This window comes from Lepidochelys olivacea (genome assembly GCF_965140295.1).
Source record: "Lepidochelys olivacea isolate rLepOli2 genome assembly, chromosome: 13".
Taxonomy (NCBI): Eukaryota; Metazoa; Chordata; order Testudines; family Cheloniidae; genus Lepidochelys; species Lepidochelys olivacea.
Window position 1 is genome coordinate 32,533,427 of NC_140423.1, and position 25,639 is coordinate 32,559,065.

Here is a 25,639-nt window from a genome sequence, read left to right on the forward strand (position 1 = left end):
TACGGCCCGGGGGCTGTATCCGGCCCTTCAGATGTTTTAATCCAGCCCTTGAGCTCCAGCCAGGGAATGGGGTCAGGGGCTTGCCCCGCTCTGCATGTGCCGTGGCTCCATGTGGCTCCTGGAAGCAGCTGATATATCCCCTCTCTGGCTCCTACACGTAGGGGCAGCCAGGGGGCTCTGCCCCTGCCCCAAGCGCCACCCTTGCAGCTCCCATTGGCTGGGAACAGGCCCATGGGAGCTGCAGGGATAGCGCCTGTGGATGGGGCGGCGTGCAGAACCGCCTGGCTCCCCTACATGTAGGAGCTGGAGGGGGGACATGCAGCTGCTTCCAAGAGCTGCTTGAGGTAAGCGCTGCCTGAAGCCTGCATCCCTGACCCCCTCCCATGTCCCAGCCCCTCGGTCCCAGCATGCTCCTGCACCCTGAATCCCTCATACCCAGCTCCACCCCAGAGCCTGCACCCCCAGCCAGAGCCCACACCACCCCCCCCACACCCCTCAACCACCTGCCCCAGCCTGGAGCCCTCTCCCACATCCTGAACTCATTTCTGGCCTCTCCCCAGAGCCCACACCCCCCAGCCGGAGCCCTCACCCCCTCCTGCACCCCAACCCCCAATTTCGTGAGCATTCATGGCCCGCCATACAATTTCCATACCCCCATGTGGCCCTGCCAAAAAGTTTGCCCACCCCTGCACTAGGCCCCACTCCTTCCCCAGAGCCAGGGATAGAACTGAGGGGTCCTGGCTCCCAACCCCCCCTGCTCTAACCCACTAGACCCCACATCTCTCCCAGAGCCAGGGATAGAACCCAGGAGTCCTGCCTCCCAGCTCCCTGCTCTAACCACCTTGGAGCCTGGCTGAGGGGGCACATCTGTCCCTGCAGTGCTGTGGGGCTCCAGCCTTTTTGGACCTAAGGGGTGGGCAGGCAGCTCCATCTGAGTGGGGTCCTTGGGGAACTGTACCTTCCAGAGGCTCATGTCTTGTGATACAGAGGCTGTTGGAGACACTGAATGAAGCAGGTCTATGTCACGAACCTTGTCTCTGAGTGATTGTTGGGCTCAGGATTCCTGGGTTCTCTCCTTGGCTCAGGGAGGGGGATGGGGGCTAGTGGGTTCGAGCAGGGGCAGTTTGGGAGCCAGGACTCCTTGGTTCTGCTCTAGGAGGGGAGTAGGGTCTGGTGGTTAGGGCTGGGGGACTGGGAATCAGGCCTCCTGGTTGCCATGTCTCTAGACTGCGTGGGAGGCACATGGGATAAGTTACATGGATATAAAAAGAAACAGCACCCTACTAGACTGAATGCAGGGTGAGTGTCTCCGGGTGATGTGCTGCTATGGTCCCTGGGAGATCCTCCCCCTCCCTCACTTTGGGCAAATCACGGCCCTGCTTCCTGCCTCAGTTTCCCAACGTGTAAAAGGGGGATAATGCTCTCGGCCCTGCTTGGTAAAGAGGTGAGCATTAGGGCATGTGCCCACCATGATAGCTTAACTTTCTTGCCACTCGTTTTCACTGCTCTCCCCCAAAGGGGCATCGGGTGCCATGTCCAGCAGTGGAGACCCCTCTGCCAGGCTCAGTGCCGTGGCTTGCTCCCCAGGTCTGGGCAAAAGCCCTTGGTAAAATCCCTAAACTTGGGGAAAAGCTGGGGCCTTTATAGCTCGGGGATCCCTTGGTCAAGTGACCCTAAATTGGGGTCTCTAACCCAGTCCTGCACCCCCATGAGACACCCCAAATCTGAGTAACGGCGCAGCGTTTAGGGCACTGGGAAGACTCAAGCCTTAAAGAGCAAGCTGGGCTTAGCCTGGCTGGGGTAAGCTGCTGTACATGATACAGGATGCCCCCGAGCTGCAGGGCTGCGCTCGGGGGGATGGTCTCTCGAAGGAACCTTGCCTGGGTGCCGGCACCCAGCCCCTGCACCCACTGTCTGGCAGGCGACCGCTGCCAGCTGGGCACTGACTGGCCAGGAGACACCGCCCTTCCCTGAGCCCAGGGCAGAGTTGCTTGCAGAGCCGGGACTCGGCGGGCGCACGCCCTCCCCAGCCTCGCCCCGTCTGGCTCGCTGCCCAGCGGAACTGAGATGGCGTTGCTGGTGCCAGCTTCACGCTGCACACTTGGGAGCACAAGCCGGCCCAGTGTCGGCATGCCAGCCAAGCAATACTGACCCGGGGCTGGGCGGACGCCAGCTCTGCTATAGAAAGCCTCGGAGATAAGAGCCCACCGCTAACATGCCAGCTGGGAGTTCTCCCCGCGCACTTGGCCTTGGGCACCTTGCAGCCAGCCCGAGACGGTAGCAGCAGCGAAATCCGTGGGGCAGTAATAGCCCCTCCCGCCTCCTCGCCCCAATGGCCAGACACGTGCTCAGTGCCCAGTCACCGGCCAGAGAGAGCTTGGCTGGCAGCAGCATGCCCCGGACTTCTGCTACACTGAGGGGCTCACAGACTGTAGGCTGCGCTTTGAGGGGGACAGAAGTCACCCCTCAGAATGCCCGCGGCCTGGCCCCAGAAGAGACCAGCGTGCTGCATGGCTGGGGGAGGGGGGGCGCTATGTAGAGCAGCCAGCTTTTCCGTTCGAGGTGCTCGGTTTTGTTACTGGTTTTCCATGCGGCCGCTGGATACCCCCAGATCTCTGAGAGCCCACAGGTCTGTAGCTGCTCCAGCCCCCGGTGGAGCAAATGTGCTGGTGAGCTCTCAGACCAGACCTGGCCTTTGCCCTGCCCCTGTGACCAGCATCTCCCCGCACCAACCACCCCCTGGGGGCCACTTCTTGTTCAATTCCCACCAGCACCTCATTAGCATTGGTCTAAGTATGCAAATCAGCACCCAGTGTAAGCCCCACAAGGGCAGTGAGGGAATGAGCATCTCCCTGCTCCTGGCCGGAGGAACCCACCTTTACCGGGCGGGTTGGCCAGCCGGGCTGAGCTGGGCAGTCTGCTCACATGGGAGCCGTACATACAGCACACAATGGTGGTGACACCCAGCGGGCCACTGGAGCCCTCCCATGACACCTGTTAAGAACGGCCCTACTGGGTCAGAGCAAAGGTCCATCGAGCCAGTATCCTGTCTTCCGACAGTGGCCAATGCCAGGTGCCCCAGAGGGAATGAACAGAACCATCAAGGATCCATCCTGTCGCCCATTCCCAGCTTCTGGCAAACAGAGGCTGGGCACACCATCCCACCTAACACTCATTGATGGACCTATCCTCTATGAATTTATCTAGTTCTTTTTTGGACCCTGTTATAGTCTTGGCCATCACAACATCCTCTGGCAAAGAGTTCCACAGGTTGACGGCGTTGTGTGAAGAAATACTTCCTTTCGTTTGTTTTAAACCGGTTGCCTACTAATTTCATTGGGTGACCCCTAGTTCTTGTGTTATGAAGAGTAAATAACACGTCCTTATTCACTTTCTCCACACCAGTCATAACTTTATAGACCTCAATCACATCCCCCCTTAGTCGTCTCTTTTCCAAGCTGAGAAGTCCCAGTCTCATTAATCTCTCTTCATACGGAAGCTGCTCCATACCCCTAATCATTTTTGTTGCCCTTTTCTGAACCTTTTCCAATTCCAATGTATCTTTTTTGAGTTGGGGCGACTAGCTCTGCATGCAGTATTCAAGATGTGGGCGTACCAGGGATTTACACAGTGGCATTATATTTTCTGTCTTCTTATCTAGCCCTTTCTCAATCATTCTCTAATTCTGTTCACTTATTTGAGGGCCGCTGCACGTTGAGTGGGTGTTTTCAGAGAACTATCCCCCGTGACTTCATTGGCGAAATGCATTGTAGCTGCCAGACCCTAGGGAGCCCTGTGCCCCCTCCATGCCCCCGTGACCCCTGCCAGTTGGCCCCAGAGGGCCGAGGGTCCCACTTGCCTGCCTGGCCATTGCCTTCCCTTGGTGGTGACTAAGGAGCAGGGCTGTGCATGTCACACACCAATGCAGGGAACAGACACCCTGGGAGCAGGCGCACCCGAGCCAGAGCTGCAGGAGAGCGCATTCACCGCCAGCCACGCAGTGACGGAGTGGCAGGCCAGGGCAGGCCCCATGCAGGTCAGACAAAGCCGGGAAAGGTCAAACGGCCCCAGGCAGCAGCAAGGGTCTGGAGGCCTTGGTGGAGAGCAGCACGGCCCAGGCTGGGAGGCTGGGGTGGGCGCGGAGGGGCTCTGGTGTATGCCGGTGGGTTAGAATGGAAGCTCTTTCATGGGCTGTCAGAGCTGTAATTCCCCATCCACCCACAGGGGGGTGACACTGAGCCCAAAGTACCCCAACCCACTGGGGGGGGAAAGGCTAGGCAAGAAGAGAGGACACTGCGCATTAGCAGGGTACGCCCCAAGGCCACCTGCAGCCCTGCGCCAAGGAGCTGATGGTGTCGATCACCTAAAGCCCGACAGCCTCCATGGCCGCCAGCCCGTGGTGCTGTTCCTCGTCAGGTCACGTGGGGAAACAGAGGCACAGTGCACTGAAATGGATCCCCGGCCAGGTTGGGTCTGCTCGGCCTCCTACCGCGAGTGGTGCGAGGAGCGTGTAACTCAAAGCATGGTGGCCTTACTCCAGCTGCCTCATGTTTCACACACTGCCGGGCCCCTTGCACCAGGGTCACCGACGCTTGAAGGGGAGTACGAGGCGAGCCAGGCGTGTGTAGCACCATGACCGTCCTCGCCCGCCTTCTAGGGCTGCAGCTACATGGTGGGGGGGGGGGAAGGTTCTTTCCTCGGGCAGTCAGTGCCGGCCCCAATGCCCCCTGTGGTGCAGGGAGTGGGGCGGGGGGGATTGGGGGGGTACTCTCTCCTGGCAGGCACTGCTGCCCCAGGTTGGCACTAATGGGCACTATGCTGCAGGGAGTAGGTCAGAGGGAAACCAGCAGGGGGTGCTCTCCCCTGCCAGCCAGTGCTGCCCCAATACGGGGCTCGGGGGCGCTGTGCTGCAGGGGACAGAGCGAGAGGCTGGGGGGCAGCGTTGTGTGGGGGACAGACTGAGGGGCTCAGTGGGGGGGGCTGTGCTGTGGGTACACATGATTTTCTTTCCCCACCTGCAATATTTAGGATCAGCCCCCTATGGGGTCCTGGGGCCCCGCTGGGTTTTCTTCCCCTCTTATTCTCACCTGAACCTGCTCTGGGCAACACACCAGCTCCTGCTCTGACCTGCTCCTTCATCCAGTTATGCCCCTCTGTCTCCTTACATCACACATGGCCAGTCACAGAGGGGTGCAGGGCAGATTCCTCTACAGATTTTATTGTTAAGGCTAGGATTGGCTGTCAGTTGCTCTGGAACAGCCCCAGCCCCGTGGATATACAGCTGCTACAGCCAGACAGAGCCCAATACATCAGCAGTACAGTCGGACACAAGAGCCCGGCGGAGCCAGAGCACAGCACACAGTGTTGTTACAGTTGGAGCCTGGTACGTCACCGGTACAGTCGGAGCCAGACTGGTACATGGGCAGTACAGTCGGAGCCCAGTACGCACAGAGCTGTTACAGTCTGACCCAGTTACATTCACAGCTTGTTACAGGTGGAACCCAGTTCAAACAGGACCTGTTACGCAGCCAGCACAGGCGTGTCCGCTACACTCAGTCTGTCAGTCGGAGCCTAGCCTTATAGTGCCCAATACAGGCAGAGCCTTTACAGCTGTAACTCTACACCAGCATGAGTCCATTACACCTGGAGCCCTCTACTTACAGTGCCCATTACAAACCCAGTACAGCCAGAGCTGGTTACACAGACAGCTGCTACAGTCAGAGTCCATTACTAGGACCAGCAGCCAAGAGCCTGGTGCAACTGTTGGAACCTACCCCAGGCTAAAGCTGTTACAGTCAGAGGCTGGTATAACCAGGCCCTTTTACAGCCGGAACCCAACAGTCAGAACCTGCTCGAGTTGGGGCCTGCAACAGTTGGCAGCCAGTTGAATATCACATTCCTGCAGGCCCCCTTCTTGTACCACCCCACCAGCTCGCCAACATCCCCAGCTGAGCAGTTCTCTGCCTCAGCCACGCTCCAGCCAGCATGGCTCCTGCATGCACGCCACACGCCGCTAAATATCTACGCAGGTTAGTGCACGGTGCCCTGCCCCCTCGCACCTGCGCCCCCTGGGGGAGATGCCCTGAACACCCAACGTCTGCGGGGAATAACTGGGAAGGGAGTCAAATGTAGACACACGGGCCTCCCAACCTCCCCGTACAAGAACCCAGGCTGGGGGATGGCGAATGGCTTTGCAATGCATCCTGGGAAAGGATGGAGACGTGTGTGTGGGGATTTAGACGTCACATCAGGACAGATGTGGTCAAGGGGCACTCAGGACAGATAGAGACTGGGGGGGGGAGGCAGGGAGAGACACTCCCAGAAGAGGAGCTTCCAGGACAGACACGTATATAGGGGGGTGGTGGGTGACCCTTGGGATGGCTGGATGACACGGCTGTCTCTGGACAGACAGATGGATGGAATGGGGAGGGCTCACAGGAAGGGGATGTTCATGACAGACAGATGGACACCAAAGGGGCAGGAACAGGACTGCCCTGGGACAAACGGACAGAAGTCAGGGCTATGACAGGCAAAGGGGGTGTAGGGAACACACAGCGCCCCCCCCCCCCGAACTTCTTCCCCTCCACTTGCAAAACACCCCCCACCCCCAAAGATCCAGAAAGGCCAAGGAGGGGGAAGGAGCCAAGGTGATGGGGGAGGGAAGGGCTGGGGCTAAGGAGGGGGAGGAGCCAAGGGGAAAGGGGCAGGGCCCAGAGGGCGTTGATTATTTTGTGATTATTTTGTTTTTAAAGGGTTAACGCTGCTTGTGCTGTTGTTTCTGGGATCGGGGCCTCCCCGGTTTAGTACCGTTAGGGGGTGAGCGTCGCATGGCCCCTGGGGCCGGAGTGCATTGTGGGATAGCAGGAAGTCCTGGTCAGAGGCGGGAGGTGTCTCCATCCCCTTCCCCTCCTCTGCTCAGCAGGAGACCTCCATGGTGTGGGCTCTGCTCCCCGGGGCGGGCGGCGGCGGCGGCTGGGGGCTCCCCGACTCGCTGTTCTGGGACAGGGTGCGGGAGCGGGACTGGCTCCCGTCCCCTGAGGCTGCGCTGGACAGCGAGGCGGTGCGGGAGCGCGACAGGCGCGTCATGCAGGAGGAGGCCACTATAGGGAGACAGAGAGGGGAGGAGTCAGATGGGCCCCGCCCCTCTGTTCTGCCCCGCCCACCAGATCCCAGCAATAGGCCCCCATTTGTACTGGTGTGCCCCACAAGAGGCTGTGGAGTGAGGGGTGGGGGCGGGGCACGGCCAGGCCATGCACAGGGGCAGGGAGCTCCCCACACAAACTGCACAATGCCCCCCATGCCTGAACAGGGAGTGGATGGGGGTGTGTGTGTGCAGGACGGGGGGAGCTAATGTGGGGAGTGTGGGGTGCATGGGAGGCAGTGCAGGACACTGGGGTGTGGGGGACAGGGAGCCAGTGCAGGGTGGGGTGGCCACGTGTTGGGATCTAGGGGTGCAGGGGGGGGATAGCAGAGAAGGTACCTGACCCCATACTCAGTTTCCTGTCCAGGACGTAGGGGACTGAGAAAGACAGAGACAGACACTTCAGGAACTGGCCTGGCTGTGGGACAGCGGCTCAGGGCTGGAGAAGGGCCAAGGACCCAACCCACGGGGGAACGGGTGGGGAGGGGGGGCTGGGCCAGAGCGCAGGTCTGGGAGATCGGGACATTCCCCTCCCTGCTGCCCCCCCCGTGGCTACTCACTGTATCCCATGCCCTGGACGAAGTACTTGAATGCCTCAGTCAGCTTCCCAGGCTGAGAGATGGGGACAAGATGGAGATTAGACCCTGTGCCCCACAGCTGGGCTACCCCCAGACCCTCCCCTATTGCCCCTGCCCCCTATATACCCTAGCTGTGCACCACACCTCACAACCCTCCCTCCATCCCCAGACTGTGCCCCACAACCCTCCCCCTATTGATCCTGGCTGTACCCCCCAGCCCACCCCCCATTATGTCCTTCCAGTGCCTCCCCCAGACTCCTCCCCCCATGCTGCCCTGTGCCCCCAACTACTGCCCCAGAGACACCCTCCCCTTCACACTGCCCTGCGCCCTCCATCCCCATTGGGAAGACAGCTCTCACCTGTGTCAGCTGGGGCTGCCCCCCGGAATCTGCCATCTGGAAAACAAACCCAACACTCAACTATTGGAGGGGCCCAGGGCTGGGCTAGCAAGGGGCTGTGGGTTGGGAGTGAGGAGCACCGGCAGAGCTGGGGGCGAAGGGGGGGGCGGGAGGAAGATGGGGAGCCCAGGGCTGGGCTAGCTGGGGCTACGAGTTGGGATGGGGCGGAGGCAGGGGACGTCACTCACCTTGAGGAAGGAGGTCTGGGTGGGATCCAGTTTAGAATTACACTCCACCTGGTTTTAGGGGGGGAAGGGGGGAACAGAGAACAGTGTGAGGGGCAGGCAGAGCACAGAGACACCTGGACCCTGAACCCAGCCCAGCCTAATGACATCCCAAGGCCCAGAGCTCGTTGTGCCCCCAGAGGCTTGGCCAGGGAGTGAGACGTTACCCCCATGCTTTGCTGTGTGTGTGAGAGAGAGAGGGGGGCCTGGAGCCCCTGGCCAGTGACACTTTGTATGATGCCTGTGTGCGCGCCTCAGTTTCCCCTGTGTGCCACATGTCTCAGCACAGGGGGTGGGAGAGCATGTTTATTGTTGCAGAGGCCCAGGTATTACCCTGCCTAGCAGCCTGGTCTCCAGCCCAGGGCCGGGACCCTTTTTAACCTAGCAACAGCTGACCAGAGGGCCCATCTGAACCTGGAGCCATCCAGTTGTGTGAACTGTTTGCCCGGGACCAAAGTCAAAGAGCGGAGGAGGGGCTGTTGGGGGAGGGGATATAGGGGGCTCAGCTGGAAGGAGGGGGCGGCTGGACAGGGGACAAGGAGTAGCCGGAGCCCATGGGGACGGGGACAGACCCAGCTGGTCGGAGCTCAGACTCGCCAGACCTGAGGGCCCTGAGAACTTCCTGGGCTGGGTTCAGACGTTCAATAAACCTGTTTCACACTGGCTGAGTCACTGCAGGCTAGAGACCGGGGTGGGCTCCCCGGGGGCCCACGGCAGAGCCAGGCATGCTGGAGGCTCAGAGGCACAGTCCTGGGAGGCGGCAGGGCCAGAGCCCCAGACCCTGGAGAGCGAGTTTGACCCTTGCAGGGCACTGATGCACCCACCGGGGTTCCTCGCACGGGGCCTGGGAGTCTGGGGTGCTGCCCCAGAGCCACAGACCCTGCGAGCCCGGCAGGTCTTGAGGGAAACCAACACGACCTTGGTCAGTTTCACGATGCTGGTCAGTACCCAGAGCAGGAAATCAGGGCGGTTCCTGCCAGGGCAGCCCAGGGGGCAGGTGACGTCCCCCCCAAACCAGCCGGGGACCGGAGCTGCGGAGTGTCTGCCTATCCTAAAGAGAGGACAGGCAGAGAGAGAAAGTGCGTGTGCGTCCGTCTGTCCGTCCGTCTATCCCTGCTGGAGGGAATGAATGTCCGTGTCCCTGCTGCCCCCAGCTGGCTGTGATGAGCCCGGCTCAGAGTGTGCGTCCGTCCGTCTGTTCGTCCCCAGCAGGGGGGAATGAATCCTGCACTGTCTGTCTGGCCCTGTCCCCGCTGCACCCTGCTGGCGGGAATGAGCCTGGCTCTGGGTGCGTGTCCCACCGTGTGGCGTGCTGGGGTTGTGTAGCAGGGTGCGCTGTGGGGCTGTGTGCTGTCTAGGCTGTGTAGTTGTGTAGCTGCAGGTCTGGGTGCTGTCTATGATGTGCAGCTGGGGGGGGGCTTGCATAGTGGTGGGGGGCTGTGTAGCAGAGTGTGACGTGGGGCTGTGCGCTATGTTGTGTAGCTGCAGGGGGTTGTGTACCTGCAGGGCTGTACGCTATGTTGTGTAGTTGTGCATCGTGTGGTTTGTTCTGTTACTCACCACAGCATCTTCGTGGGGGGCCTGATCTCCCACCACCAGCATCACAGGGCACCTGTGAGGACAGACAGATGGAAAAGGGATGGTCAGAGCGCTCCCTCTCCCCCTTGGCAGCTGCTCTGGCGGTGGGCAGGGAAGCTGGGCAGAGCAGAGGAAAGGGGTGGAGGGGGTAATGGGTCTGCTAGGTGTCCCCCCCAATGCCTGGGGGGTTCTGGAGACAGGCCCTGCCCCTAACCAGGGGGCTGAGGGATACTTGGGGGGCAGGGGTACAGGGCTGCTCTGGGGTGTTTGTGGAGTACCCAGAGGACAGTGGGGAGAAGGGGGTCCCTGTGTGCTTATGGGGGGCTGAGAGGTGTTAGGGCATTCATGGAGGACCATGAGCAAGGGTGTCCTAGGGCGGCTGTGGGGTGCTCGGGGGACACCTGGGCAGGCCGGGCTCACTTACTTCAGGGTGACATCTCCTCCGCGTTCGAAGTTCAGGTCCCGGCGGCTGGGGGTGGGCGGGAGGAAATGGGAGGCTGAGAACTGCCCTGCACCCCCCGCGTCTTCCAACCCAGCCCCCTGAACACCCCTCACCCCCCTCCCCCCCGGTCTCAGCACAGGGGGCAGGAATCTGCAGCAAACTCCCCCGCCCGGGGCCCCCAGGTCACCTCTGCCCCATGACCCTTTCCGGTAACTCCAGCCTCAGTCACGCCAGCCCTGTGGCAGAGCCCCCCTGCCCCCCCAGCAACCTCCAGCCCCCTCCCAGCCAAGCCCCCCACACCTGACCCGCCTCCAGCCCCCCAGATAAGCCCCCCACACACGTATTGTAGCTGCTCCAATAGAGCTGAATGTTGCTGAGGTTCGAGGCTCCGACCAGCGACTCCCTGCGCTGCTGGACCAGCTCCCTGCAGCCGGACAGCTCCTCCTGGGGGGGGGGCAGGGCATCAGTGACCAGTTACCGCCCCCGTCGGTCCTGCTCCCCCCGTCCGTCCCCCACAGCCCTGCCCCCCAGCTCCCTGCAGCCGGACAGCTCCTCCTGGGGGGGGGGGCATGAGTGACCAGTTACCGCCCCCGTCGGTCCTGCTCCCCCCACCCGTCCCCCACAGCCCTGCCCCCCAGCTCCCTGCAGCCGGACAGCTCCTCCTGGGGGGGGGGGGGCATGAGTGACCAGTTACCGCCCCCGTCGGTCCTGCTCCCACCGTCCGTCCCCCACAGCCCTGCCCCCCAGCTCCCTGCAGCCGGACAGCTCCTCCTGGGGGGGGGCAGGGCATCAGTGACCAGTTACAGCCCCCGTCGGTCCTGCTCCCCCCACCCGTCCCCCACAGCCCTGCCCCCCAGCTCCCTGCAGCTGGACAGCTCCTCCTGGGGGGGGGCAGGGCATCAGTGACCAGTTACCGCCCCCATCGGTCCTGCTCCCCCCGTCCGTCCCCCACAGCCCTGCCCCCCAGCTCCCTGCAGCCGGACAGCTCCTCCTGGGGGGGGGCAGGGCATCAGTGACCAGTTACCGCCCCCGTCGGTCCTGCTCCCACCGTCCGTCCCCCACAGCCCTGCCCCCCAGCTCCCTGCAGCCGGACAGCTCCTCCTGGGGGGGGGCAGGGCATCAGTGACCAGTTACAGCCCCCGTAGGTCCTGCTCCCCCCACCCGTCCCCCACAGCCCTGCCCCCCAGCTCCCTGCAGCCGGACAGCTCCTCCTGGGGGGCAGGGCATTAGTGACCAGTTACCGCGCCCGTCGGTCCTGCTCCCCGCACCCGTCCCCCACAGCCCTGCCCCCCAGCTCCCTGCAGCCCGACAGCTCCTCCTGGGGGGGGGCAGGGCATCAGTGACCAGTTACAGCCCCCGTCGGTCCTGCTCCCCCCGTCCGTCCCCCACAGCCCTGCCCCCCAGCTCCCTGCAGCCGGACAGCTCCTCCTAGGGGGGGGCAGGGCATGAGTGACCAGTTACCGCCCCCGTCGGTCCTGCTCCCCCCACCCGTCCCCCACAGCCCTGCCCCCCAGCTCCCTGCAGCCCGACAGCTCCTCCTGGGGTGGGGGCAGGGCATGAGTGACCAGTTACCGCCCCCGTTGGTCCTGCTCCCCCCACCCGTCCCCCACAGCCCTGCTCCCCAGCTCCCTGCAGCCCGACAGCTCCTCCTGGGGGGGCAGGGCATTAGTGACCAGTTACAGCCCCTGTCGGTCCTGCTCCCCCCACCCGTCCCCCACAGCACTGCCCCCCAGTTCCCTGCAGCCAGACAGCTCCTCTTGGGGGGGCAGGCTGTTACTGACCAGATACGACCCCCCTGCTGGTCCTGCTTTCCCTGCCCTTCCCATCTAACCTCTCCACTGCCCCCCTCCCCAGGCTACCTCCCTCCACCTTGGGAAGACCCCTGGATCTAGCCCTTGGGAGCACAGGAGTGGGGCCCATCCGCAGCCCCCGGGGGCAACACATAGATTTCCCCCCCTCACCTGGCTGAAGAGATGGGCCAGGATCATCTCGGGGATGGACGAGGTCAGGCCGGTCAGCTGCGGGAGGAAGGCAGAGGGTGAGAGGGGGCACCAGGGATGCAGGGAGGGGTTGGAAGAGCAACACCCAGGGGGGTGAGAGAGACATGACCTGGGGGGGGGGGGGAGAACATCAGGAGCTGACCCTAGGCCAGAAGAAAATTCCGTCTGATCTCTCCAGCTGTCCACAGTCTCCGTTTGCTACCCCAGGCCTGTATGCCCCCACATCCCGGCACAGCCCCCCCAATACAGGAAAGCCAGGGGAGGGCTCCTGGGGCCGCAGGGACTGGGGAAGGGATCCCCGTACCTTGTGAGCTGCCCAGTCCATCCAGCCCTTGGCATTGGGGTCGATGTTGATCAGAACCAGGCCCTCCACGGTGTCAGGATGAGAGAGCTGTGGGGGGGGGGGGGGAGGGTGGGAAGAGAAATAAGGGTGAAACCAGCCCCCAGTCCCAGCCCCCACTACCCACTGCTAGCTCAGCTCTGCCCCCCTCAGCTCTGCCAGGGCCCCTCACTCCTGACCCACAGCCCCCTGCTAGCCCAGCCCTGTCCCCCCAGCTCTGCCGGTGCCCCTCACTCCTGACCTGCAGCCCCTGCTAGCCCAGCCCTGTCCCCCCAGTTCTGCCAGTGCCCCTCACTCCTGACCAACAGCCCCCTGCTAGCCCAGCCCTGCCCCCCACAGCTCTGCCGGTGCCCCTCATTCTTGACCCACAGCTCCCCTGGGCCTGCGTCACTCACACTGTAGCGGGCGAGGATGTAGGCGCCGGCTCCCACCCCGATGCCGATGATGCTGGTGAAGCTGTGGGAGGAAGCGAGGGGGGTGGGGGTGGTTAATAAACCTTGGGGGGATGGGGGGGGGAAGGGCGTTGTTCCTAGCTCCCAAGGACCATGAAATCTGGGACCTGTCTGGTCACCAGCCCTACAAATTCACTGGCCCTACAAATTCACCCCCCCGGTGGTAACAGGGAGCGTCAGTTGGTGGGTGTCACGGTGACCTGGAACAGGTAAAAGACGGACGTAGGCTTTGGCTGCATGATGTTACCCAGGGACCGTGTTTAGATCAGGCCTGAAGCCAGTGCAGGGCTGGAAACCAACACCCCAAAGCTGGGAGGTTGGACGCGGGCGAATTGGGGGACGTGGGGCCAGATTCCGTCTCTTTCCTCTCGCTCTCAGTCTCCCGCGGGTCTAAGGAGCGTCTGGCGCAGCCCCACCAGGCCGGCTCTCCCGCAGCACAGCTGATAACCTGGGACCAGACAGGCTTCTGAACGCAATGCCCTGAACAGCCTGATGCGGCTCTAAGTTTGCCAGGTCTCGGCACGGCCGATCAAGCCATGGGCTGGGCCTGGGTTTTGCCAGCAGCGAGGCTGCAAATGAGTCTGTGTGAAGTGGGAATTTTTATGAGGCCTGTGCGTGCCTCAGTTTCCCCAACACGTTGCATGGTGTGACGAAGCAGAGGATTGTCTTGGTGTTCTGCATGAGCGGGGTGTGTGCCTCAGTTTCCCTGTGTGCTGCATGTGTAACAAGGTAGGGAGAGGGGGTTTGTTGTTACAGAGGATCAGGTGTGACGCCTAGCAGCCGGGACCCTGACAATGGCCTGGAGATGGGGGACCCTAGTGACCGAGAGGCCCAGCCCAGCTGGGAAGGCAGCCGGTTCTGGCCAGTGGGAGGACAAAGGGCTGAGGAGAGAAGGGCCTGGTGACCTGACCAGCCAGTTCCAGTGGGTGGGAACAAAGGCAGAAGAGAGAGGGCCCCAGTGACCTGTTTACCTGGGACTGAAGACAAAGGACAGGGGAGGAGCTGTGGGGGAGATGTTATAGGGTGATTGGCTGAAAGAAGGGGGTGGCTGGAGTGGGGAGAGAGGGCAGCCAGAGCCCACCTGGATGCAGGACAGACCTAGATGTGCTGTGCTGAGGGTTGAGAGGGCCGGAGAACCTCCTATGCTGGCTCAATAAGCTGGCTGAGAGTCACTGCAGGCTACAGATCGGTGGGCTTTGCTCCCCGGGGGGCAAGAATGAGGAGACTCCCTGAGGGGCCCACGGCAGAGCCAGATGTGCTGGAGGCTCAGAGGTGCGGGCTCGGGAGGCAGCAGGGCCAGAAAGCCCCTATCCCCAGCGGGAGAGCGACCTTTCCGGGGTCTGTCACACCGAAGGGGGGTTCCTCCCAGGGGCCGTACAAAGCCGGGAGCACCAGGCCTGTGAGTCCATGACACCCGGCTACTCAGCGGGGCAAAGAGGAGTTGCGTTTGCTCTCAGGGCAGGCTAAGGCCACGTCTATACGTGGAGCACGCCTGGCGAGCACGCTCTCTCCCGTCGGTGTGAGTACTCAGCCCTGCGAGCGGCAAAAGTGCTGTGCACACGGACGCTCCCGTTGGAACAGTCATGCCCCGGAGCCACACACGTTTTGCCGACACTGGCTGTAGTGTAGACGCGGCCGCAGAGACACGGGGGGGGCGTGTCGCCCACTGTCCGAGCCGACTGAACGGGACAGGCTGACCCCGTATCAACGGAAGTCGCAAAGACAACGGCAAACCCAGTTCCCAGGACACGGCCACCCCGGAGGAGATGGGTCCTCTGCCTCTCATAAAGACGCTGGCTAGAGGAGGAAGGACTGGGGAGGTGGGAGCTGGGGGCCGGGAACGGGCAGACACCCAGACGCAGCCGGAACGCGGGGTGCCTCCGGCTGGGCCCCGCCTGGGCAGAACCCGCGGAGCCTGGTTCACATGGTGCGAGGCCAGGCAGTCCCAGGGGCTGTTCGCACCTTTGGCTCTCTGTTCCACCCCGATTAACTCAGCAGAGCAGAGACAGGGGTCCGGCCAGGCATGGTACAGACCCCAGCTCCCCCGAGACAGGGTCCCATCACCCCCCTCCACACCTGAGCTCTGGGAGCCAATTCCCCCCCAGACAGCCCCACAGTGCCAGGAGGGGGAGGCGGGGAAGGGGTGCATGCTGTGTTTGTCTGTTCCTGCCCCCTACTCACTTCAGGTACTGCAAGATGCAGGGGATCATGTCAGCCAGCTGGTCCAGCGACGGGTACTGGTACCTGCAGGAAGAGGGCACGTCAGCTGGGGTGGGGCGGGGGAGAAGGCTGCACCGGGGGGGCTCACTGCATGGGAAACAGCGGGGGAAAGGGGAGCAGAGAGGGGTAGAGTGGGGGTGGAGAGAGAAGGGTGGGGGGCAGCAGGTCTCACCCCAAGGGGAACAGCGGGGCTCCTTCCTCCATGCCGGGGGCATCCACGTGAACCACCACAAAGTTCTTGATGATCTCCTGCATGTCCTCAAAACGGAAGAGCGGCTCGAAGCAGGACTGGTCTGGAGCGGGCAGAATAGACCGAGTGTCCCAGCAGCAGGGGGCGCGGTGGGGGGAGCACCCAGTAGGGGGCCCTGCGGGGAGTGGGATGGGAGCTCCCAGTAGGGGTTTGCTGGGGGGGGTGGGAAGCTCCCAGCAGGGGGTACTGGCTGTGGGGGGAGATCCCTGCAGGGGTCCCATTCCTCGCACTCCCAGCCCCACTTACGGTTGAGCCCCACGTCGTGGTAGGTCAGGATGGCCGGGCGCTTGGGCTTCGGGGTGCCATGGACGGTGAAGGCCACGAGTCCATAGGGCGTCTCCACCGAGTGCTTCTGCCAAAGAGAGAGAGAGAGATGGGGGCTGTGAGGTGTAGGGGGCTGCCCCATGGCTGGCGCGGGTCCCAGATGGAAGCAGCTGACGCTGTCGCGGAGAGTGGGCCCCCCGCTTTCCAACAATGCCCAGGGGATGCCTGAGATATTGGTCCCCAAACAGCCCCCACCCCCCCGTTCCATGGCCCATATGCTGCTGTGGGATCCCCACAGAGCTGGGCCCCTGTGGGTTCGAATCCTGACTCTCCAGCAGAGGGTGGGGGAGGCAAGGCTGGGGTGCCTGGGGGTCCACTACTAAAGTCCTGCTCCCTCACACCCAGGACACTGCGAGACGGGGTTCAAGCCAGGGAGGGGTCAGTGCAGCTCAGACAACAGGAGCCAGGACTCCTGGGTTCTCTCCCTGGCTCCTAGAGGGGAGTGGGGGTCTCGTGGTCAGAGCAGGGGTGGGATGCGGGGGGTGGGCTGGGAGCCTGGACTCCTGGGTTCTCTCCCTAACTCCAGGAGGGAGTAGGGTCTAGTGGTTAGAGTGGGGGGGGCTGGGAGCCAGGACTCCTGGGTTCTGTCCCCAGCACAGTCTGTGGAGTTCAGGGAGGGGTGGGGAGGGGAGGGAGGACCTGGTGGTGCCCTGGGAGGAGTCCAGCTGCTAATACCTCAGTGTCCTACGGGGGTGGGGGGCGGGGGGCAGGGTCCTGTCCGGGGGGGGGGGGCGGGCAGGAAGAGGGTGGATGGGGAACAAGGCCAGAAGCGTAATGGGGGATGGGGGGCCGGATGGGGTGTTGGGAGGGCAACGCAGCAGTGAGCACCCCTCCCCCCAGCGTGCCCATTGCCCTCTGACCTTGCCCGGGACGGGCTGCGAGGGGGGCAGCAGCAGGGGCTTCTCCTCCGTGATCTGCACCTCGTGGAGCTCGGTCATGGCTGCGCCTGGGGGAGAGGGAAAGGGGGGGGTCAGAGCAGGACACAGAGACACCGGCCAGCGCTACCCCTCCTCCACCCCAACTCACAGACCCTCCCCCCCAAAAAATACCCAGCAGATCCCTGTGGCCTGAGGTGCTCAGAGACCTCCCCCCAATCCCAGGAGCCCCCTGCCCAGCCCAGCCCACTACCCTGCTCTGGGCAGGGCCTCAGGGCTGGGGGGGGCAGGGGGTGATATTTTCCCAGGATCGGGGGCTGTGAATCAGGCTCAGGAAGACCCTCCCCACATTGGTGTCCCAGGGAGTTTGGGCATCAGGCTCCATTGGGGGGCAAATTCTGCCCCCCCACCCATCAGGAGGCCCTGGCTGAATGGGCAATGTGGGACATGCCCCTCTCCCACCCATCCTGCCTTGCACCCCACAGTGCCTCTTGCTGGGAAAGTAGCCTGATTCTGTCACCTCCACCCTCTCCAGCCCCCGTGGGAGCGGGGATCCAGCCCCCCAGTGCTCCAGGCGGGAAGGGGTTAGTCCCTGCAGCCCAGTGAGGGGAGAGAGGTGGGGCGCTCTTGTGGGCAGGGCCGGGTACCAGGCCGGGGATGGGGGGAGGTCAGGGAAAGCAAGGTATGATCAACTGGAGCCGACCTAAGGGAGAATATGAACGGGCTCTGAGCTGGGGTGCCGTGCGGCCGAGGGATTCAAACCTGCCACGAGGAGGTGTCCAGTGGGATGGCGTGGGTGGAGCTGGGGCCCAGGCTGCAGCCTCTCTAAATGGCATGGGTGGGTGTGAATGCCCCCCCCCCAGGCCACTGGTCCCGACGAGTGCCGTTCGCTCTCCAAGGGGGAAAGAGCTGTGATGAAGGTGGGATTTTTGCTGATATTTTGATGACCCCCATTGTGTGCCTCAGTTTCCCAATATGCAGCATGGTTGCCCAGTAGGGTGACCAGATTGCAAGAGTAAGATATTGGGAGACACGAGGGGAGCCACAGGCTCACAGCTTTCACTGGAGCAATAGGGAAGGGGGGTGCACAGCCCTAGGAAACTGCAAGGAGGGTGCATGGTCCCGACTCCAGCCCCTGCCGCAAGCCAGGGGTGCAGGGCCCTGGCTCTCACTGCAAAGGCGGGTCTCAGCGCTGGGGCAGGGGGTTGGGGCACAGGAGGGGGGTCAGGGTGTTGACTCTGGGAGGGAATTTGGGTGTGGTAGGGGGCTCATGGCTGGGTGTCTGGGGGGGTCAGGGTGCTGACTCCAGGAGGGAGTTTGGGTGCGGGAGAGGGCTCCAGGCTGAGGCAAGGGGTTGGGGTACGGGAGGGGATTCAGGGTGCGGGCTCCGGGCAGGGTTTACCTCAGGTGGCTCCCCGGAAGTGGCAACATCTCCCTCTGGGTCCTAGAGGGAGGCACCAGGAGGCAGCTCTGCACCCTGCCGTGCCCCCAGGCGCCGCCCCCGCAGCTCCTATTGGCCACGGTTCCTGGCCAATGGGAGCTGTGGAGCCAGAGCAGGGGCAGTGCACAGAGGGAGATGTCACCACTTCCGGGGAGGAGCCGGGTAGGGAGCCTGCCAGCCCTACAATATCGGGACAAATGGGCATCCTGATCGTACATCGGTCGGGACGTGGGACAAAAAATTAAATATCGGGACAGTCCCGATTTTATCAGGAGTCTGGTCACCCTCTTGCCCAGCACGGGGGAAGGGCTGCGGGTGCTTTCAGGAAAGGCTAAAAGGCACCGGCGTTGGGGACACCTCCCTGCCTGGGGGGAACGAGGCATCGTTAAGGAACCGGCTGGAACTGACCCAAGTGAACAAGGCGCCCGGATGCCAGCTCCAGTGACGCCTAGATTCCCCCTCCCCCATCTCAGCAGGGGAGCTGAGCAAAGAACCCCCAGCTGAAGCAGAAAGGGCTGGGAAAGTGGGAGTTGGGGGGTGAGTGGGGGCTGCCCACCCAGGAAGGGATGAGGGGGTCAGACACTCAGATGCAGCTGGAACACGGGGTGCCTTGGCCCCAGGCCGACCCGACGCCGCGTCTCCCTGCCGCCCTCAGGGCTTCTTGGGCCGCGTCCCGGTGACTAACCAACCCAATCCTGCGTGGCTCTCCCAGGAGTCTGGCTCTGCTCACCGGGTGCGGCGGGGGGGTTGGAGCCCCAGCGGGCTGGGGAGGTTGTGTGGCCTCCCCTGAAGGGAAAATGGGACCTCTTGGGGGTCCTGCAAGGGGCTACTCTAAAGCTGGAGGCATAGCACCGATCCTGGGGATCTGGGACACAAGTTTGGGGGCAGGTTATGGGGGTCAGGGGGGAGGTTATGAGGGTGGTTGCCAGGTGGGGCAGGGGAGTTGGGAGGGGAGTTATGGGGCAACAGGGACAGGTGCGGGGGTCATAGACGTAGGGGAGTTGGAAGAGTCATGGGGAGCCAGGGTGGGTTCCAGGCAGGATGTCACAGGGAGCAGGGTGTAGGGGAACTGGGGGGTTAGGCAGAAGGATGGGGGGCCAGGAAAGGGCGGGTCAGTGATTGTCCAGGCTGGGTCCCTACCAAGGTGCCAGCAGCCAATGCCCCCTTAGCCCCTCAGTGCCTGGTCCATTCCCTGGACCCCGGCCCCCTCCCCTCCTGGTCCAGGACCGCAATGGGGAGCCAGGGTGGGTTCCAGGCAGGATGTCACAGGGAGCAGGGTGTAGGGGAACTGGGGGGTTAGGCAGAAGGATGGGGGGCCAGGAAAGGGCGGGTCAGTGATTGTCCAGGCTGGGTCCCTACCAAGGTGCCAGCAGCCAATGCCCCCTTAGCCCCTCAGTGCCTGGTCCATTCCCTGGACCCCGGCCCCCTCCCCTCCTGGTCCAGGACCGCAGGGTGTGGGGTGTTGCCAGCCCCAGGACATGTGGGGCCCCGGGTGGGGAGCAAGGGAAACAGACAGACCAGCACAGTCTGTCTGTGGGCTGCCCTATGGGCTGGGAGGGTCCCATCCCATAATCCCCTAAGCCTAGCTCTCCTGGTCCTGGGGCAGGTCTTCTTCCATGCTTCTGGGGGGGCTTGGGGTAGCTGGGTTGGGCTGGCTCTGGGGTCATCTTCAGGAGGAGGGGAGAGACCAGCTACTGGCTGGGGGGAGCCAAACCTGCTTGTGGACAGATCTTGTGGACAGATCTTGGCAGGGGGCGGGACAGAGGTGGACAGATGGATGGACAGTTCAGGGGAAGGATGGCTGGCTCTGAATGGCTGGGGAGCTGGCTGGACAGACTGATGGGTGGGGGTGGGGAGCTCTACCCACTACACCCCACTCCCCTCCCAGAGCCCAGCAGTCCTGGTTCCCAGCCCCACCTCCCCTGCTCTAACTACTACACCCCACTCCCCTCCCGGAGCCAGGGATAGAACCCAGGAGTCCTGGCTCCCAGCCCCTGTTCTCAGAGGCAACCAGGCTGCCCCACGGGTGTGTATGTGTGTGTCTGGCACCATGGGGCTGGGTGACGGTGACCAATGACTCTATTCCAGCCCCAGGGGAGATGAGGGGAGGGGGGCACAGGGCTGGGCTCAAGAGGGGCCAGCCAGGGCCTGAGACTAGTGGCCCCCCGTGAGTGGCTCAGCCTTGTCAGGACCCCCGAGGACACAGCCCTGCCCTAAGGACGCTGGGATGGGCCCATGACCCCGTCCCCCAGAGCCCCCCACAGAAACCTCGCCCCTATCCTGCTCAGAGCCGGGGAGAGAACCCAGGAGTCCTGGCTCCTCCCAGCCCCCACTGCTCTAACCCACCAGCGCCGCCTCCCAGAGCGAGGGAGACAACCCAGGCGTCCGGCCCCTTCGCCATGGTGGGTTTTTCCGCTTGACATTTCGCGTGTCGCCGCTCGGAGGAAGAGCTGGGAATCGGGCCGGGTAGCCGGATACACGGAGCTGCGCCCCGGCCCCCCTCCTTAGTGATCACCCCCCTCAGCTCCCCCCACCTCGCCAAGTCCTACCAACCCCCGCCCCCATTCTCAGCCCCTCCCACCTCCCCGATCCCCCCATCTCAGCTACGGCCCCACGACACCCCACTGCTCCCCGGGGACCCCTCCCCTGACTGAGACCCCCCCAACCCAGACTGCCCCCCCCGAACATCAGCCCCCCTCCAGGCCTATCTGCTCCCCCCCCCCGGGATCCCCCACCCCAGAACCCCCCATCAGACCCTTTCCACCCCCCGTACCTGCTCTGTCCGGTGTGTCCGGCTCCGCCTGCGCCTCCGTCCGCCCGTCTGTCCACCTTCACTTGCCTTTGACTGACTCTGGATACAAACAACACCCCCCCCCCACAGGCCCCGCCCCCCAGCTCGGGGCTGCCAATCCCAGGGCCAGGGCCAGGGCCGGGGCGGGGGCGGGGGCGGGGGGGGACTTCCCTGCTACAGCGCTGGCATAGGGGGAGGGGAAGTGGGGAGGGGTCAGAGTGGGGGGAGGAGACAGGGCGAGGGCAGAGAGTGGGGGAGGGGGAGGGGATGGGGGAGAGTGGGAGGAGGGGGAGGGGTCAGTATGGGGGGAGGGTATGGGTGGGGTGAGTGGGCAGAGTGAGGGGATGGGGAGGGGATGGGGAAGGGGGCAGAGTGGGGGGAGGGGGATGGGCTCCCATCCTAGGGAGTCCACCCCACCAGGCCAGATTGGGGCTGGGCCCCCTGTGGGGGAAGGACCCCATGGCAGCCGCTCTCCCGCCTATTCCGTGCCATATTCCTGGGTCCCCCGTCCATCCGGTTGGACCGGTCTGAGCCTAGCCCTGCCCTGCACCAGCCAGCACAGCCGGCTCCTCCCAGCTCCTCAGCCACGGGCCAGGGCGTGTGCCCCCCAACCACCACAAACCAGGCTGTAGCTCCCAGCCCCCCGCTGCTCCCCTCCCCCCGCCAGAAAACAGTGGATAGAACCCAGGAGTTCTGCTCCCAACCCAACCTGGGGTTAGGACCCAGGTGTCCTGGCTCCCAGCCCCCCCAAACCCACTAGCTGTTCCGCTGGAGCAGATGGGCCAGATTGCGGGGGAGCAGAACCAGGCTGGGGGGCATGTGAGGGGAGGGACAGGCCCCTGGGGTGTGCAGTGGGGCTGTCATGAGTGCGGCTGGCTCCCATCACCCACTCAGTCCTGGACCAGGGTCCCTGTGGGACTGGTGTGTGGGGCACTGTCTGAGGGACCCACCGTGGGCAGCCCCTCCTGGCAGCCAGTCAGATGTGCCCTTCGCCACCACCCATCTGTCCATCCATCTGTCCGTCCACCCTTCCCCTGCATCCATCTCCTTCCCCCACATCCATCCATCCATCCATCCTTCTCCATCCATCCACTCACCCCCTTCCCCCACTCATCCACCCTCCCATCCCCATGCCCACCCCCATCCCCCCACAGCCTCCACTCAGCCAGCTGTCCCCCAGGCCACCCCCCACACCCCCATGGCCAGCTCCTGGGGCCTCCCCGCCCAGCTCCTGGGGTCCTGCTCTGGGCAGGGCCCCTCATCGCACCCTCCAGTGGGGCTTTTCCTGGCTGCGCCACCCCTCCCGGCGAGCCAGGTGGACTGAGCAGGGTTTTGCTTCGAGGCTGGGGCCCAGCGTCACCCACGGGGCCGGCGTCCGTCATCACAGGGCGGTTTTTGAGCCGGCACCAGGTGCAGTTATTCCGATGGGGCCACAGGGCATCCCAGTTCCTACATGCGAAACACTCCCCAGCGGGCATCTGGGGCCTCCGGAGGCCAGTCCCCGTCCAACCCCCCCGGGAGGGCTGGGCCCTTCCCCGTTGGCTGCTCGGCTCTGGCCGGCCCAGTTTGACCCAGTATCTTGGAACCCTGGTGGGGGGAGAGGGGGGGACACGATTCCCTGGCGATGTTACAGGCTGCCTAATCACCCCTCCTGCTCTCAGCATCTGCCCCCGCCATGGAGGGATGGTCCCTGCCCACCCCCACACCCCCCCAACCGGGCATGCACCCAAAGCTTGCATGGGGAATTGCCGGATCTTTTGCCCCGACTGGCCACCAGAACCTCCCCGCCACTGGCCCGCATGGCTCAGGGTCCTGGGCCCCGCACTGCTGAGGGCGAGTCCCCGGCCACCTCCAGGCTCATTGCGGGAGGGGGGCAGGGGGGAGAGTGGGTTTCCCATCTGAACTGTGGCTGGATTGAACCTTCCACGCGGATGGCTGAAGGGGTCCCAGGGTGGATGGGAAGGGGGGTGCAGCGGGAGTTGTTGGGGGACGGGAAGGGAAACTACACTGGGGGGGATTGAACTGGGGGGGTCCAGCCCTGATCACGTCCTAGCCCCCCTAGTGCCGGGGGTGGGGGGGAGGAAAGGCCAGAGGCCAATGCAGGGACAGTGGGGAAGGATGGGACGGCTGCCCCACCAGGAGAGAAAAGTGTCACCCCCCATCCCAGCACTGAGAGCCTCTTTCTGACCCAGCCCCTCAGCGCCCACCCCCCAACCCCCTCTTGTCCCTTCCCCTCCCCCTTCCGCTTAGGTCCAGCCTTCAGTGCTCTCTTCCCCCGCCCCAGACTATGGGCCTGAACATTGTGTTCCCTTTGTGAACACAGAGTCATGGGCCCAGAGCCACTTTAAAAACACCAGCCCCTTGCACCCCCACCCCTCAAAATCGCAGCTCAGCCTGGATGGGGCGCCTGGATTATTAACCCTTTGCCCTGTGGAGAGAGACACTGAAGACACAGTTTGAGTAGGACCTACAAAAATACAAACTCTGTCCCAGTGGCCGCTGTGCAATCTAGGCCTTTGCATTCCTGTGCGTGTGTGTAGAGCCCAGGGCTGGGCTAGCGGAGGGGGGCTGCGGGTCAGGAGGGAGGGGCACCGGCAGAGCTGGGGGGTGGAGGGGAAGGAGTGAGGGGCCCCAGTGTGAGAGGGCTGCGAGTCGGGAGTGAGGGGCACCGGCAGAGCTGGGGAAGCCCAGGGCTGGGCTAGCAGAGTCTGAGGGGCACTGGCGTGGGAGGGCTGTGGGTCGGGAGTGAGGGGCACCGGCAGAGCCCTGTACGTGGGGCAGTGGGGAGGAGGCAGGAGGCGCCTGGATTCCTTGGCCAGGGCTCCGAGTTGCTGGCAGGGGAAGCTGCAAAACAAGCCGAGGGGGGTCGGATTGGAGACAAGAACCGGCTCTAAAAATAGGGCACTTGGCTGAGCATGTGAGCCAGGCCACAGCGATTTAAAGGGGCCGGAGCTGGGGGGAAAAGGGCCCGTGGGAGGACCCCCCAGAAGGCACAATTAACCCTTTGGGGTCCAGAACTCCCTTCCCCTCCCGTATCCTAGCTGCCCGCCCAAAGGAGTGGAGTCCACTGGTTAGAACAGGGGGGCCAGGAGCCAGGACTGGGAGGGCAGTGAGCTCTAATGGGTTGTGGGGAAGGAGCCAGGACACCTGGGTTCTATCCCCAGTTCGCTGTCTCGGCCCCTCCCTGAACAGCCTGGGACTCGAGTCAACACTTGCGGCTGCTTCGCTGCTGATTTATTCTATTTAATTAAATGAATTATGAGCCGGCCCTGAAGACACCAAGCCAGGGGAGATTAGCTGCTGTTGCACAGCCAGTAGAACAGCGCCCCTAGTGGGAGTGGTCGGGACTGCGGTGTGGGGCTGGAATGAACACTGACCCCTGCTGGGGAAATGAAATATTCCCATGCAGGATACGTGAGAGTGTGTGTGTGTGTGTGGGGGGTGTAGCCCAGGGTAGGCTAGCTGGGGGCTGCTGGTCAGGACTGAGGAGCACTGGTAGAGCTGGAGGGAGGAGGGAGCCCGGATTGGGCTAGCAGGGGGCTGTGGGTTGGGAGTGGGGGGGGGCAGGGCTGGGCTAACAGGGTTAGGAGTTGGGGGGGCGGGTTGGGAGTGGGGGGCAGGGCTGGGCTAGCAGGGGGCTGCGGGTTGGGAGTGGGGGGGGCAGGGCTGGGCTAACAGGGCTGGGAGTTGGGGGGGTGGGTTGGGAGTGGGGGGGGCAGGGCTGGGCTAACAGGGTTAGGAGTTCGGGGGGGCGGGTTGGGAGTGGGGGGCAGGGCTGGGCTAGCAGGGGGCTGCGGGTTGGGAGTGGGGGGGCAGGGCTGGGCTAACAGGGCTGGGAGTTGGGGGGGTGGGTTGGGAGTGGGGGGGCAGGGCTGGGCTAGCAGGGGGCTGCGGGCTGGGAGTGAGGGGCATTAGTGGGGAGCGGGGAAGCTCAGGGCCATCTGGGTGTGTCTGACACCCTGCTGGGTGGGTGAGCTTTGTCGCTCCACCCAAGGGACGTTGAGGTCCAGCCCTTGGCCCGCAGCCCCCAGTGGCGTCTCTCTCCCTGCGCGGGGCTGCTCGAGGGATGGGAACAATGTGAATGGGGCTGGCGGTGCCAAGGTGGGGGGGGGAGCATCAATGCTCCTTTATGTGGCTCGCTGCGTGCCTGGGCTGATAATGTGCGGGGAGGGGGGGCAGGTCCCTCTGCCCCCTGGGCCCCTCCCTGCCCCAGTGCCCCCCTGGCATTTCCGGGGGGGACAACAGTGGCTGGATTAACCTATTGGGGAGGGGTGATGCCAAGTGAGGCTGGCGGAGGGGGCCTGGACTCCCCTGAGCCAGCCGGGTCCCGCCCTGGGGCTGGATGGGAGCTGGCACCCCCTAGAGGGCACAGGCCCTGTGCCACATCCTCCCCCCAGTCTGCCAGGCCCTGCCCTGGGGCTGGATCAGAGCCTAGTTCTGGCACAGAACGGACCTGAAAATTGATTCAATGGGGCCAGCTGGCGGCCAGAGACTGGCAGAGAAATTCCTCCCCATTTAGCATCAGAAAACTGAAACCCAGGGCAGGGTCAGTGAGGCGCGAGGGGAGACACGGCTGCCTGGGGCG

General features: G+C 63.7%; 1 protein-coding gene across 2 annotated transcripts; it reads right to left on the reverse strand.

The window, feature by feature from the left end:
* Positions 1-5,191: 5,191 nt before the first annotated feature.
* Positions 5,192-21,126, reverse strand: NDRG2 (NDRG family member 2). Of its 2 annotated transcripts, XM_084646482.1 has the most exons (16): positions 21,037-21,126; positions 16,808-16,893; positions 15,870-15,975; positions 15,546-15,666; positions 15,335-15,397; positions 13,097-13,157; positions 12,666-12,752; positions 12,323-12,379; positions 10,702-10,805; positions 10,344-10,388; positions 9,902-9,953; positions 8,306-8,353; positions 8,079-8,114; positions 7,702-7,753; positions 7,486-7,519; positions 5,192-7,100 (listed from the first exon to the last, which is right to left on the reverse strand). In XM_084646482.1, exons 2-16 carry the CDS (start codon positions 16,883-16,885, stop codon positions 6,875-6,877), a joined length of 1,170 nt encoding a protein of 389 aa, XP_084502608.1. In that variant the 5' UTR covers positions 16,886-16,893; positions 21,037-21,126; the 3' UTR covers positions 5,192-6,874. The 2 variants fall into 2 exon arrangements, with proteins under 2 accessions (XP_084502608.1, XP_084502607.1); XM_084646481.1 differs by lacking the exon at positions 7,486-7,519.
* Between the last annotated feature and the right edge of the window lie 4,513 nt (positions 21,127-25,639).

Excerpts from the sequence above, each read along its gene's own strand:
- NDRG2 (XM_084646482.1), bottom strand. The coding sequence starts at position 16,885 with ATGACCGAGCTCCACGAGGTGCAGATCACGGAGGAGAAGCCCCTGCTG. Across the intron at positions 13,158-15,334 it reads TGCATCTTGCAGTACCTGAA|CTTCACCAGCATCATCGGCA; the intron begins GTGAGTAGGGGG and ends TTCCTCCCACAG. Across the intron at positions 12,753-13,096 it reads ACATCCTCGCCCGCTACAGT|CTCTCTCATCCTGACACCGT; the intron begins GTGAGTGACGCA and ends CCCCCCCCACAG.